We start from the raw sequence: 15,924 nt of genomic DNA, 5'->3' as shown, positions 1-15,924 counted from the left end.
GATCCATTAAACTAAAAAGAAATCATGAGAGTAATCACAGAGATTGCAATAAGTGTATCCTCCCAAGAGACATACGTTTGGACTTTCTGTTCAAACAATTTTTGATCCCTTTGTATGTAATGGAAGACTCAACCTTGCCAAGGATCAGAAGACACTTGGGGGAGCAGATGAATCAGTCCTCTGACGGTCTTAGTGACTCTGCTTCCTTAGGCTTTACATGAGTCATAGGTGCTGAAATAGCACCTAAAACCAACAGGCAGAGGGAGAAGGTACCTCAAGTTTTCCAGAGGAAGTGATGCATGAACTGGATCTTGATATCATGATGTGTACTGTTGCTTTCCCTATATGGTTAATGTTTTGTTCAATTTAGTGGATCCAGTGAATTTCTGTTTTCTTTACCTGGCCATTTTCCCCTCCAGTGGCAGAGAAAAAATCTACAAAAAATTAGATTTACAAAAACAATTTGTAACCATGAATATAGTTAATAGATAGATTGGTAAAATAGAGGGAAATCTTAGAAGCTTCAGACTTATTCCTTTAGCAGGTGAGTAAGAGACTTGTGCCAAAATGCGCTTTTTTTTTTTTCTGCGGTACGCGGGCCTCTCACTGTTGCGGCCTCTCCCGTTGCAGAGCACAGGCTCCGGACGCGCAGGCTCAGCGGCCATGGCTCACGGGCCCAGCCGCTCCGCGGCATGTGGGATCTTCCCGGACCGGGACACGAACCCATGTCCCCTGCATCGGCAGGCGGACTCTCAACCACTGCGCCACCAGGGAAGCCCCCAAAATGCTTTTTATATGAAGTCAACTTTGTATGTTAATTAGTTGTTCATTCTACAAATTTACCTCCAAGAGACTAGAACATCAAAATATATGCATAGGGGGTTCCCTGGTTGCATAGTGGTTAGGATTCCGGGCTTTCACTGCCGTGGCCCAGGTTCGATCCCTGGTCAGGGAACTAAGATCTGCAAGCCACATGGCAAGTAAATAAATAAATAGCCACAAGATACATCTGGTTGTATAACTCTATGGTGTATAGAATTATTTCCCACTGCCATATATCTCATAGAGTGCACGTTGAATAAGGAAAGACAGGATCAATAGGTAATAATGTCATTTTGGAATTTTTTTTAGTTAAAGAAAAGGAAGATGCCCACGCGGATCCTGAAATTCAACCTATGAAGGAAGATGACGGCACTTTTGGAGAATACAGGTGAGCCCCTGCTTCTCAGCCACCCTTCATCCTCCCTGCCTTGAACAGACACCACACTCAGTCTCCTTAGAATGGGATTCAGCCAGGAATGCACTCTGCCTGGGATTTCCTATTTATCTCAAAAATTAGTTTAGAAACACTTGCATGTCTAAATGTTTACACACCCCGCACAGTTAAAATAATCTCACTTTCATTAAAAAATAAATTTCCATCTTAGTGGTAGGTTTGGAGATGGAATATCTTCCACTCTGTCCTATTTTCCAGAGACCCTTGCTGTAACTGATGAACATAGAAAAGCTGGTGTGTGATAATAAGAGTTCAAACAGCAATAAAGACCCTACACACCTGCATTGTAAAGCAAACAAACTATCCTTGTCATTCTCTAAGCAGTGCTTTTGTAAAATTTATGTCACTTTTTCATCTTGGATTTGAAGCCTTTTTTCCAAAACAGGTACCTGTACTCCCTCCTATTAATCATGAAATGATGACCAGGTTGTTTTAGAAGCCGTTAATTATTAAGAAATATCACAGCCCTGGAGGCAGTGTATTAACTCACAGGATTTTGCTAAAACATTCCTGGCTTGGCTGTGTCTTTAAGGACAAATTTAATGTAACCTGTGTGCTAAATACTTTTTTTAAAAAAAAAAAGGAAGAAAGAAACTGTTTAAACAAAGATATTCTTGCCTAGGGGTTATAGGTCTTTTTAAAGAGAGATAAGTGGTTACTTTAGATATGTTCAAAAACAAAAACAAAAGATATATTTATTCATTTAAAAGATTGGGATTTTGGTGTTCCAAAAGAATACATCTATTAATCAATGCCTTTGCACAGTGTTCTTTCTTTCTATAAGCCTCTTGTTTATATAAAGTATAATCTTTTAAATATGCGCTGAGCCGGTACTGAGGCTTTTGTTCACATCCATTATTCAGTGATCAACTTGTAAAATAAACCCTAATGATATTCATTATATCCAAAGAAATACATAATCAAAACAAGAGCAGAAATGAATGAAATTGATGACAGATGCAAGAGTTTATTAATAATGTTAGCTGCTGGTACTTTGAAAAGATGATAAAAATTTTTTGCTGGAAGAAAAGGCTTTTAGGTGAAATAAAATATGTCACTATTGTGATTGCCACATGACATTTACAAATAACATATGTGTCTTAATTTTCACCTGTCTCTAGAGCTCATCTTTGGTGTTTCCATGTCAATATCACAAGGGGCAAAATAATGCCAAGGATAAGAAATATGAGAACTGGTTGAGAAAAGCTGTGTATTTTTTTACAAAATTAGATTCACGCTAGTCTCCACGCAGATACAAGTGTTTTTCCTATATATCTTGGCACCTCAGCTTTCATTCTGATCCCCTTTTCAGAGGAGATGACTGTGATTTTTAAAACTCTTCAGAATTCTGTATCTTAGGATACAGAAAAACATCTAGTGAGGGTTGTCTTGATGTCAGATGTTGACTCTGAGACTGAAAGGGTATGAAAACCTCATCAGCATCCCCACCTGTCCACCCACAAGGTTTTATAGCGCATTAAAGCAGCCTGCAGATGGCCACAGCCTAGGGTTGCCAGGCCTTAGGTTGGGTGAGTTGAAACCTTTGCTGATTTCATTCACTCTTCTACACATTTCTCCTGTAAAGCAGGGGAGCTCATAATTACTAAATAACTTGTTATTTTTAGTGTTCCTGTGACTAGAATTCTACCCAGGATATGCACACCACTCCCTCATTTGTAGTGCTAAAGCTGGATCTTTAATATAACCTGAAAATATCACATATTTGCATGAACTGAAAACAAACCATTGCACTCCATACAGAAACATGGTGATGGGTTTCTGTTCTGCATTATCATGCCCAAGTGAATCTGGCAATGTACTGCTTACTCCGTGCGTCTCAAATGTCAGCTTGCTCTTAGAGTGATGTGAAACCGTGATATGATGTGATATGACTTTCTCAGAGTCCCTCTGCTGCCTACTCCATTAAAACGTGATTGAAATTGAAGTTGAATGTGAACTCATCTGGAATCAAGAGACTTAGTTTTACTGTCAACTCAGCCACTACCCTTGATTTCTTTAGATATGGCGTTTAATCTGTCTCATTTTTTTCATCTATAAAACGATAGAGTTGTTGAAGTACGAGATGATCTCCAAAGAGTTCTAGCTCTATGATTTCTGTGCTCCTTTGCAAACTATCTGCTAATGAGTTTTAATGTGATTTGGGGTTTCAGAGCAGTACACAGCAAATATTTTGTTACTGGCCTCATCATTACTGTGTTTACATTTATTTGGTCATATTTATTTGGTGTTAATTCATATGTGAGATGTTTGTGAAGCATTTTCATATGGCTGTCTTTAGCTTATGCCTTGAGTTTCTCAGAAGAGAAAGATTTTTCCTTAGGCTTACTGAGGACACACACATTGGTTCGTGTGTGAAGAAAAAAAAAAAACATGTTATTCCATTGATCTGGGAGTTGCCAAAGGAAATAAGGTTCTGACGGGTGTCTTAAACCTGAAACACAACTCAGTGACTTTTTTTCACCGAAGCTGAAAATTCATAAGGACAGTGTCACAAGTGAAATCACTTCTGAAAACACCCAGCCACCCTTTGCTACAGAGGTGGCTTCGTCCTGTGACTTCCTGACATGACCTCAGAATTTTTTCCCTTTGGTTTCTTTTCTACTGAAAAAACGAAAAGACCTTTCATTTCATAGATGTCATAATGAATGAAAATGGTTCCAACTGTTTATTACAGAATTTTTTTTAATAATACATTTAAATGTCACTCTTCTCCCTCAATCACAAGAGTCCCTTCTCTGCTTTGTACCTTCTAGAAATTTTGAGTTCTGTATTATTTATTGATTCTTACTCTTTTTCATTCTGGAAATAAATTAATATGCTGATCACACAGACACACAAAATCAGGGCTATTGCCTAAATGCAAATGAATTCTGTGGATGATTTGCTTGTTCTCAGGCTTGAAGATGAAACCATTTCTACATGGTTGGCTCTGAGCCAGCAGGTATTTCATAGTGCAAGGAAGGATGGAACGTCAGTGGCCAAATCTGATGTTTTTTTCCTGTGCTCTAATCTTGTACCCTCACTCCAACACCCACCCCCAAGCAGTCACCCTCTGCTGGAAGCCTGCAGCTTTCTTTGTTTGTTTCTTTAATTATACAGAGAGTAGGATCTGCACCCTTACTAGCATATAGAAAAATCAGAGAAACAATGCAACCAACCGTGTAATATTTTTTATTCTTCAGATCCATTCCTTTAAAAACCAGAATGAACATAGGTCATAAGCCATATGACCATGGTACTTGAATTCATACCATAAATGGAGGCTCTTGGCATGGGAAGCTTGTCACATGCACTTGACCCTGCTGCAAGCATGTTAACCCGTGCTCGTAAGGCCTGGATGATGTGAAGATGTGTTGCATTTGTTGGATACTTCAGATTTATTCTGCTCACAGACATAAACTGATATGTGAGCAGTATAAATAATGACGGACTTTTACAGGGAGTGTTTGGGTCGTCAGTGTCAAAAAAAAAAACCCTGCGGTATGGTTTGGCCATGGTAAGATGGTGACTACAGGAAAATCAGACCCAATGATCACAGATGTATCCATCGTTGCCGCATTTTCCTCAGCAGACATTCAATGGATGCGTTCTGTGTGCCCAATCCTGAACAAAGTGAACTCCCTAAAATTCCTTCTTTAGGGGAAGGGGAAGGAAAGAGTATGTTCCGATGCTTTGTCCCGCATCATAAAATTGATGAGGGCTTCCCTGGTGGCGCAGTGGTTGAGAGTCCGCCTGCCGATGCAGGGGGCGTTAACAAAACAAAGGGACTGGGTGAGAAAAAAAAAAAAAAAAAAAAAAATTGATGAAGAAGAAATGAAAAACATGTTAAAGTTAGAATTTTGAAGAATTTCCAAAATGCCCACAGTCTCTTTTATTGTTATTTTACAATGAATTCATTCAACCAGTATTTATTGAGTGCCTACTGTATGCTAGGCTATGGGGATACTAAAACCAATAGAATGTTATCTCACTAGTTTATAGTCTAGTGAGGGATGCAGGGAGGTGAAAGAACAATCTGAGCGTAGTGTGAAGAGTGCTATGAAAGGGAAGGGATACTGCTGAGGCACCAAGGGGACAGGGGCAGGAAGCCAAAGCCAAGCGCATGGCCTTGAAGGAGGTGGTACAAGAAATCTTCCCAGAGGCAGTAATGCAGGAGCTGAGTTTTGAACATTCCTTTCATGGCACAACTTATAGCAATGAATAAAGATAATCGTGGATGTAAGTATCAAAAAATATATATTTTATGGCTGTATATACTATTTTATGACTGTTTTATTACTTATTTTGAAATTCGTTCAATCTTTGACATTCTAGGCTAAGAACATCTGACACCTCCTGTCCTTAAAAAATTCTTATAAAAATGTAGATTAATTTTTTTAAGCTTTGAATACTGTATAGCTAAATAGGGATGTGACTATTCAATCATCTTCTGTAACTTCTAAATTCCTCTCATTTGGGAAACTATCCTTTCACACTTAAACTTGACCAAGCAACTTCCCTTGGCACAATGTCAAAAGTAGTTGACTTACTCTTTCATTTGAAAATTCTCTTTCATTTGAAAATTCACCTTTGAGTTGAAAAGAGGCAAGCACTCACCCAGAGCTTCAGCAGACACTTGTCACTGCTCATCACAAGTCTGGAAAGTTCTAAGTGTGTGTGTTATACAGCGATTTCTTAGAAAAAACATCTCTCTGAGGTGGGGTCTGGAGTAGAGAGAAGAGGTGTGATGGCAGGTGGTGATTTGTTAGGTACAAATCACGTGCCAGGCACTGTGCCGGTGCCTCATATACATTTTCCTCATTTAACCAGATTGTAATTCCTGAAGTAGGACATTACATCACACCACTTTCTAAAAAGTCTTAAAAAGATCTTGAGATGCCTTTGAACAGCTTTTTCTGGAAAGACTCTGTTTGTGGGTAGAGCATCCCTTTTCTTTACTTCTCTTCTTTCAAGCACAGCCCATGTTGCTGTAGATTCTCATCCACTATGGCCATTAAGCTGGAAAGGATGTTTCCAGGGAGCCCCTTCCCTGGCCATTATTCATGACTGGTGTGATTGTGTGTATAAATATCCAAATGAATCTGCAGGAAAAGATTAGAATTCATAAGAGAGTTTAGTAATGTTGCCTGACACAGAATTAACATAAAAGTCAATTATATTTCTTTGTACCAGCAAACGATTGGAAAATAGGATTTTGAAAATGATTCCAGTTATGATGACATGAAAATTTGATGTAGGAATAAAGCCAAAAAAAGATCTCCTTGTATTCTATTCCACTGATCAGTTTGTCTACCTTTGCCCCAAAACTACACTGTCTTAATACAGTAGCTTTGAGTGAGTCTTGATAGCTGGTAGGTCAAGTCCTCCAACTTTGTGATTCTTCCTACAGATGTTTTTAGATATTCTTGGCCCTTTTCACGTACATATACATCTTAGAATCAGCTTGCCAAGATCCACATAAAAACCTACTGTGTTTTTATTGGAAATAAATTGAATCTAAAGAGCAATATAAAGAAAGTTAACATATTTACCATGGGTCTTCCTGTCCACAGTTATGGTGTATCCCTCCATTTTATTTACCTCTTATTTAATAGCTCTGAACACGAGTTTCATTTTCATGGGGGTCTTACACATATTTTTGTTCTATTTGTTCTTATCTGCTTCATATTTTTACGGTAGCCAAAATGGAATTATTTTTAAAATTTCATTTTCCAATTGTTTGCAAGTACTTAAATAAAATTTACTTTTATGCTAATATGGTATTAAGCAATATTACTAAACTCTCTTTTTATTCTGATGTTTGCCTGTAGGTTCTTTTGGATTTTTTACATATACAATCATATCGTTTATGAATAATGACAGTTCTTTTCTTCTTAATACACGTCTTCTATTTGCTTAGTACTTCCAGTGCAGTTTTTGTTTGTTTTTGGGTGGCTGCATTGGGTCTTCGTTGCTGCACGCCAGCTTGCTCTAGTTTCAGCGAGCGGGGGCTACTCTTCATCGCAGTGCGCGGGCTTCTCATTGCGGTGGCTTCTCTTATTGTGGGGCACAGACTTTAGGCATGTGGGCTTCAGTAGTTGCAGCACACGGGCTCAGTAGTTGTGACTTGTGGGCTCTAGAGCACAGGCTCAGTAGTTGTGGCACACGGGCCTAGTTGCTCCATGGCATGTGGGATCTTCCTGGACCAGGGCTTGAACCCGTGTCCCCTGCATTGGCAGGCGGATTCTTAACCACTGCACCACCAGGGAAGTCCCTCCAATGCAGTTTTGGTTAGAAGTCCTAATTATTTTTTCTGATGTCAAACAGAAAACTTTCAACATTCACCATCAAGGATGACATTAACTCAAAGTTTCTTATAGACACACTTAATCAGATTAATGAAGATACTTCTGTTCCCAGTGTATGAAAGTTTTTTTGTGAATGTGTGTTGGATTTTACCATATACCTTTTTTCTAAATCTACTGAGATGATCATAAAATATTTTTCTTTTCTTCTGCTAAAATGGTGAATTATATGGATTGGTGTTTAAATGCTAAAACAAGCCTGCATTCCTGGAATGCAACCCAACCTGGTCACAATATATTATCTTTTTAGCAGATTGCTAAATTCTATTTGCTCATGATTTCTTTGGGATTTTTTCATCATTTGTGTTCATAAATGACATGGGCATGTAATTTTACTTTCTCAGAGTGTTCTTGTTGGTTTTAGATATCAGTGTTATACTAGACTCACAAAATGATTAAAGGAGTGGTTCCTCTGATGTGTCAAACTTGAACATGTCCAAAGCTGAACCACTGATCTTCCAGCCAAAACACGCTGCGCTCCTGAGTAAGCGTAATTCCATCCTTCCTGCTACTCAAACCACCATCAGAAAATCCTGTTGGTGCCACCTTCAAAATATGTCTATAATGACCACTTTGTACCACTCCCAGTGTTCCACTCTGGCCCAAGTCATAGCCCTCTCACTCCTGGATTATTGCTGTAATTCCCCCAGCCCCCTAGAGCAGGGATTGGCAAACTTTTTCTGTAAAAGGCCCTATAGTAAGTATTTTCGACTTTACAGGGCACACAGTTTCTGCTGCAACTCTACAATTCTGCTGCAGTGCAGAAGCAGCCAGAGACAATACATAATAAATGGGCACGGCCCAATTTTGCTGTAGTTTACCAACTCCTCCCTCTAGGGTAGGCTATTCGTAACACTGATGACAGTAATCCTTTTTTTTTCCTATAAATTTACTTTATTTATTTGTTTTTGGCTGCGTTATGTCTTCGTTGCTGTGCACGGGCTCTCTCTAGTTGCGGTAAGCGGGGGCTACTCTTCGTTGCGGTTCATGGGCTTCTCGTTGTGGTGGCTTCTCTTGTTGTGGTGGCTTCTCTTGTTGTGGAGCACGGGCTCTAGGCGTGCGGGTTTCAGTAGTTGTGGCTCGCAGGCTCTAGAGCGCAGGCTCAGTAGTTGTGGCGCATGGGCTTAGTTGCTCCGTGGCATGTGGGATCTCCAGACCAGGGCTCAAACCCGTGTCCCCTGCATTGGCAGGCGGATTCTTAACCACTGCGCCCCTCCCCCCCAACAGTAATCCTTTAAAAATGTAAATCAGATCATGTCAGTCATCCATTGAAAACTCTCCAGTGACTTCCCATCTCATCCAGAGTTAAAGACAGAATCCTTACAATGTCCTACAAGGCTCTGATCTAGCTCTATTACCTCTTTTACTTTCATCTCTCTCTCTCCCTCCCTCTCCCCCGCTCTTCTCCCCACCTCCCTCTGAGCTCCTTTGCCATTTCTAGAACAGGCTTGCCCCACCTCAGGGTATTTGCACTGCTGTTACTCCTGTCGTAATGGCTCTCCCTCCAGCTATCCACCTGGCTAACTCAACCCTTTTAAGTCTTTGATCAGATGTCACTTCTTAACAGGGCCTTTTTTGGACATCCTATTTGAATGTCAGTCTTACATCCCCTCCCCTGACACCTTCCATCCTCTTTACTCAGCCCTATATTTTCCATAGCACTAATCACCTTCTGACACACTCTATAACTAATTTTTTAAATATGTTGATTGTCTGTATTTTCCCCTACTAGAAGTAAGCTCAATGAAGTCAGGGCTTTAGTCTGTTTTGTTTCCTGCTCTATCCCGAACGACTAGAACATTATGTCTTAGAGTAGGCACTCAGTAAACATTTATTCGATGTATGATGGATGGATGGATGAATCAAGGAAATGCCATAGACTAGAATTTCCTGGAGTGTACACCTTGGAACACTAGTTCTACAAAGCAGAATAATACTAATAGTTGGAATCCAGGTGACAAAATTCTGCTCACTATTGAACTGCTCAGTAGAATTAAGTGTCTCACCAAGTCATGGGCAGTATTTCACAGGAAGTATTCGAGCACAGCCTAGAAGCTAATGATTAAGTTCCAAATATGTGCAGGTTATTCTTACAGTGGGTTGGAGACTGGGTGCTATGTTCCCTACAGTGCCCCAAACACGGGCCACCCCAAGACTCTGTGATACGTCCCCAGCTGTTTATTAAAACGATAATATCATTTATTTAATTTGTGACAAGCACTTGTGTATTGCTAAAACAGGTAATTTTCAAGAGCGTATGCCAATGTCATGTGAAGCCAGTATTATTTTCAGTCTTGAAATTTTCTCCTTGGTGAAAAACTGGAGACCCTAGTAGAAATTATTGGCCAAAGAGCCAGAATGTTTGTGCATCATGAAATATTTGTATCTTGGCTAAAAAAAAAAAAAAAAAAGTTACTCTTCAAAGAAGAGGGAGCAGTTAAATCCTAACACAAATTCCTAGGTGAGATACTGCAGCTCATGGGACCTGTCTTTTACATGAAATCTTTTTATTTTTTACTAATGTTGTTTATGTTTCCCATTTTTGCCTTGGATTTTTGCTCTTTGAAAGAATACAAGAGATGTCGTAGCCTTTTTTTCCTTTTTTTTTTTTAAACCAAATGTTACTCGTTAGGGACTAAGTATGCATACCTAGTTACTTGACCATGTGAGTGAATGTCCTTAAACATAGTGATTACTCTGCTACTTGCAGATATTGTGCTTAGGGGTTCAAAAGAGACATAAGCAAATATAGAGAGAGACCCCTACACATTTTTATAAAATTACACTCCTCAGATTCCACACTGCGGAGAAGGGAGTAGTAAGGTAAAAGTGAGGGCAGGAAATCTTGGCTTTTGCATTTGCACGCATACTCTTCAGAATATATTGACATGCCATTAATAGTACAGATGTAGTGCTCTGAAGTTAAAGCACGTCTCTTTCCAAATTAATAAATCTTTACCCATTAACTAAAATTCTTACAGAAAAAAAAAAATACTGTATACGGTCAGTGTGAGGATTTTGCTTTCCTTCTTAGGCTATTTTCACTTGTTTCTTCTGCATCCTTTTAATGGAATGTGTAGGTCTCTTGAAAGGTAAGGTTCAAGTTTACAAGTCTGGCCTGCACTCAGTAACAAAAAGATTTGAGATGCAGGATTTTGCTTCTTGCTCAGAAAAACAAAAATCCATACTTCACACTTAACCAAAATCATTCTCCATTCATACCCAAGGAATCAGAGATATTATGCAGTTTAACGTACCAACTTCTCAACTTGTCATAAGCTTTTACCCCCTTTCAAATTCTATGAAAGTAGTGATGATTTTCAGCTTTTCTCGATTCTTCCTTTTGTAATGCTTGTGATGATTTCTGAATTGCTTCCGAATCAGTAGCCAGAAATCTGTCATTGATACTGACATGCACCCTACAAAGCCATCCACCTACCGGAGACTTCATGATTAAACCGTTTTTGCACTTGCCTTTCATTCCAACCGTGTCCCGGTCTTTGGAGACCACCTGACGATTAGATTGGGCTAGAGGAGCTCAGGGCTCCAAATGCTTTCTCATCATTTGCACGCATGATCTTTGGGAACCAAGCCTTTTCCCTAAATGCCAGCCTTGACGAAAATGTTTTCTCTTTTTTCCAGTGATGCAGAAGACCACAAGCCTTTAAAAAAAGGCAGTCGAACACCTTCAGACAGGACTGTGAAAAAGGAAGATAGCGATGACAGCCTAGTTGACTATGGAGAGGGGGTGAATGGCCAGTTCAATGAGGACGGCTCCTTTATTGGACAGTACAGTGGTAAGAAAGAGAAAGAACCAGCCGAAGGAAACGAAAGCTCAGAGGCACCGTCTCCCGTCAACGCCATGAATTCCTTTGTTTAATCTGTGAGCTCTTTGCCAATATCCCACTTTTCTCAAATGTTTATCTTAAGTATTTGTCGGTCCGCCTTCTCATACTCTGAACATTGAGGCAGGAAGTCTGTGTTCTGCTGTGTGTTCACATGATGAGAACCATCAAAGCAAGAACCTAACTCAGTCAAATGATACCTTAATGTGAACTGCAGTGCAAAGTGCATACTTTTTCATTCAACATAGGTTATCTTGATTTCCTGAGAACTGATAAAAAGTAACACAGTGTCATCAACAGATCATGTTCTTCCCTCTTCGGGATACAGTTCACTAGGATGCATGAGAAATGCTACACCTTTAAAGAATATACCCGTGTATGTTATTCAAACATGGGTTGGTACTTTGTTTATACTCTCCTCCGCTGAACCCCTAAATATGAATTCCGTTTTCATTGTCGAGTGTTACTGTAGTATTCTCTAGAACTTCAGTGTCTTTGTGGACATTGTCGTGAAATTGGTGACTCTGTGTCTAGCTGTCATTAGTCTTTTGGGGAGACTGTTAGGCACAGTGTGTACAGTCTCTACTTGCTAAATGCGTTCATTATGACAGGTGCATTTGCTCACGCTTATGAGACTCTCTTACCTGCTCTTTGATCCTGTTACTCCACAGACTTCTTAATCGTCCAGGTATTACAGTGGCACAGTGTTCTACCTTTTACGTCCTCTCTCCTTTCAGTGCTTTTTAGGCATAAACAATGCGTATTGCAATGCATCTTGGCATTTGTGGCAGACCGAGAGAATACCAAACAGATCACTCCCATTCAGTGTCAAAAGTTATTCCAGAAAGCACAGGGCAAGACACATGCAGTGCCTTCAGACGATAAGCATTCCACAACGTACCGCCTTCTGTATCATTCGGTACAGTCGACTCGGAGTCCTAGATTACTATCATTGTCTAAAAGTAACTTTGAAAAAGCATAGTTCATGAAAACTGCAACGCTGAAAAAAAGAAAAGGAACTGTGAAAATAAAATTAGGAAGATAGTTTATTTTAAGGGGCATGATTTCCCCCATAGGTATAAAAAGAAAAGCTTTATCACCAACTGGAGCAAGTGATGATTTTGTGGTCTTTTATGGGTCCTATTAATACAAGTCACATTCAGTAAGAAAGATGTCAACTTGGTAGGTAGAAAATTTTTTTAAAAACAAGCTATTCCAAAACTAACAGGATACAACAGCACACCAACAGGAATATATTTTCCTCTAAGTCTCTATGTATGTGGCAGCTTTTGAAACTCTGCAGCGTTAAACAACGTGTATACAAATTGCATGGATGCCTTGCAGAATCTACGAAGTCTGACAAGTGCTGACAAGGCCAACAGTCAAAGGGATTACACCTCCAGTTTCAAAAAGAAGCATATATATTCTATCATAGTCATAAATAATATCTATCAAATGGTTTCCTTCCAGATATGAAAATCTATAACAACCTATGGTTGAAGGAATGCTCAGTTTCATTTGCCAATAAATTGGTTTCTCATAACTTGCATCAAGTTTAATTTTAAGTAAAGCTTTTTATATGTAGATATTTTGTTGAATCTGTAAATACACTTAAAGTGTAGATGCTCTATGCCTATAGGTGTTACGTACAAATAAACGGGCCAACGATGTTTATGTTGTACTGATAAGATGTTAGCTAATTAATATAGTGCATGGGATTGGAAAGCATTTAATTAAATGCCTTTTGGGTTTTTATTTTCCCTTTTTGCTGTGAAACTGAAAGAGTGAACTGTTGTCCACATTGACAGCAGGTTTCTAGAAGAAATCTTCAGAGCTTTGCCTAAGCACAGTTTGAAGTAATCCCAGGTAAAGATGGCCCTACCTAGTTTCATATCTCCGATATGCACTTTTCACAGATCAACCTTTCTAGTGGAAATCCAGAAAGACAAAACAGGCTGCCTTGGCATCCGAGAGCACAAAGATAAGTTACTTAAAATTTGCCAGTGTGTGCGGGGACAAGAAAAGTACGGTGTTTCCTCTTCCATAATGGTAGATGCTAAATTTGTGCATGAAGGGGTCGTTTCTGTACTTGTGCAACAGAGTTTGTATTAAAAATTAAATGTGGTTTTAAAAGTCCCTCTCTCTTTTGTAATATATCATGTTCCTAGTGGAGTGTGAATGTCCAAGTAATGGTATAGGTAACGGTATAGGCAGATGTGACTGGATTTCCGTCAAAAGAGTGACTATTAGGGCTTCCCTGGTGGTGCAGTGGTTGAGAGTCCACCTGCCGATGCAGGGGACGCGGGTTTGTGCCCCGGTCCGGGAGGATCTCACATGCCGCGGGGTGGCTGGGCCCGTGAGCCATGGCCTGTGCTCCGCAACAGGAGAGGCCACAACAGTGAGAGGCCCGCGTACCGCAAAGAAAAAAATAAAAGTGACTATTAAACAGTCGTGATCTCTTTGTGATTTTTAACTTCTTCAAACCTAGATTTCCTAATGTTTTATTTATTTTATTTTTCTATTGGCCGTGCTGCGCGGCTTGCGGAATCTTAGTTCCCCGACCAGGGATCGAACCCGGGCCCCTGGCAGTGGAAGTGCAGAGTCCTAACCACTGGACAGCCAGGGAAGTCCCTCCTAATGTTTTAAAATAGAGCAAATTTTGCTTTTTGCTTTTAAAAGGCAGAGGAAATTAAATGCAAAACTGGACGCGATATAAAAGAGAGCTAATAAAAGAAGGGCATATCAAACATTGTAATGCAAAGGCGAAGTAGATATTACCAGCCTTTAGAGAAAGAGTCTGAGAAGTCCGGTGCTGCTTCCTTTCCTGAAGCCTGACCTCTGCAGGCCTGTTCCCTGGTGCCTTTGGTCACCCTCTCTTCTGCCCTCCTGGACCTCCACTGTCCCCAGCCACGGCAACTGGATTCCCTAACCTCTCCTCCTTGATGACACAGTTTGGGCGTTGACGAGTATCACTCCCGGGTGTGTCATCCACCCGCTTCTCAACAGCCCAATTCTTCTCGTGTCTCACACCTGTCCAGCTCTGCAAACAGCCAAGACCTGGCTTGTTCCTCTGTTCCTCCACCTGCCCTTGGTCCCCTGGTCCCAGCTTTCCATCCACAAGACCTTCCGCTGGCACAGAGCTCCCTCTCGCTATACAGTTACTTGGATAACAACATGATATATATACATCATCATAAGATGCTAATAGACCCTATGTAGACCTTGTTATTAGTCTTTTTACCGTGGAGAGCATTCACTTCTGACAGCAAGTCAGGGTCTCCAGTCTACACCGTGGGCCAGATTCACAATCTACATCCTCAGGCCACGTCATCAGTCACAGCTCGGTTTAGCAACGGGGGCTGGCCAGTTGTAAAGCCTGACGACAAAAAGCATTGGTCTGTTGATGCCTTCTTGTTCAGGTGATTTATAATGGCCCTGGTTTCCTTTTTTTTTCCATAAATTTCAAATTTTATTGAGGACCTACGATGTGAAAATTCTCCAAAAAAATGTAATTGATATTTCTGTATTTTAAAGCATAATGATTAATTTTACTTTCATAATTTAAGTAATTTTAGCAAACTCTTATCATTAAGTTCCTTAAGATCTGTATTTATACAGTTGACTTTGCAGGGTGAAGAAGAAATTAGACAACTGATATAACCCAGTGTAACCTCGTTTACTTTTAGTGTCTGATAAAATAATTGGAAGTAGCTCGTGGAGGCAAAGGAAAGAAATGCAAAGAACTGAGAAGTCTCACCTGAACTGAACAAATCTCTCCTGCTCATGAGATTTTTCTACAAATTACCACCAGAGGGCTCCCGTACTTTATTCAATGCAAAAGAAACTGCAGGAAAACGAAGCCTCTGGAGAAACAAGGCCAACCACCTTTGATAGACTGGGTCTGATCATGCAGAAAATGATTGCCTGCTGTAACCCGGGAAAATGCAGTTAGCAGCTTCCTCTGACGAGTTCACGACCTCCAGGGAGTACGTCTGTGTCACCTTGAGCCTTGTTAATCTCCTCCCTCGTATTGATTGTGGCTGGGTGGCTGACAGCCCATCAGCAGGGGCAGAAAGAGGAGTAGTGGGCCTCCTGGATCCCCCTAGATACCCCCTCGCCTGCCAGGTGGTGGGGCTGAAGGAGGGGCCGGTCCCGAAAGTGGTCCCCCGTTTCTCCCGATCGTGCCATCTTGTCTGCCACCAGTGGTTGCTGTCCTGTGGTTGGTTAGCACAAGAAGCACAGTTTAAGCACAGACAGCTTTTCTTTTTCACTTTAGAAAAAGCAGCAGAGGGAAAGAATACTCGCAGAGGATTTATATTAAAGAAACAAACAGTTCCCAGGTTGAGGTAGAAAGAGACCAGCGTTTACCTTCCAGCTCTGCCATCAACCAGCTGTGGAACTGTGTACAAGTGGGCCCCCATCTCCCACCTCTCCAGGC

The 15,924-nt window shown here is 40.5% G+C and overlaps 1 protein-coding gene across 4 annotated transcripts in view; it reads left to right on the top strand.

The window, feature by feature from the left end:
* Positions 1–13,689, top strand: part of NRCAM (neuronal cell adhesion molecule) — an 88,893-nt gene extending 75,204 nt beyond the window's left edge. For all 4 annotated transcript variants that reach the window (XM_024742256.1, XM_024742258.1, XM_024742259.1 and 1 more), the window contains 2 exons: positions 1,132–1,210; positions 11,284–13,689. In XM_024742256.1, coding sequence (XP_024598024.1) covers positions 1,132–1,210; positions 11,284–11,521 — 317 coding nt within the window. In that variant the 3' untranslated portion in view covers positions 11,522–13,689. The remainder of the gene's footprint in view (positions 1–1,131; positions 1,211–11,283) is intronic.
* Positions 13,690–15,924: the final 2,235 nt, after the last annotated feature.

The sequence above is a fragment of the Neophocaena asiaeorientalis genome, unplaced genomic scaffold (genome assembly GCF_003031525.2).
Source record: "Neophocaena asiaeorientalis asiaeorientalis breed wild unplaced genomic scaffold, Neophocaena_asiaeorientalis_V1.1 scaffold373, whole genome shotgun sequence".
NCBI classification, from domain to species: Eukaryota; Metazoa; Chordata; class Mammalia; order Artiodactyla; family Phocoenidae; genus Neophocaena; species Neophocaena asiaeorientalis.
Note: the sequence above shows the minus strand (reverse complement) of the source record. Positions and strands in the feature narration are given on the sequence as shown.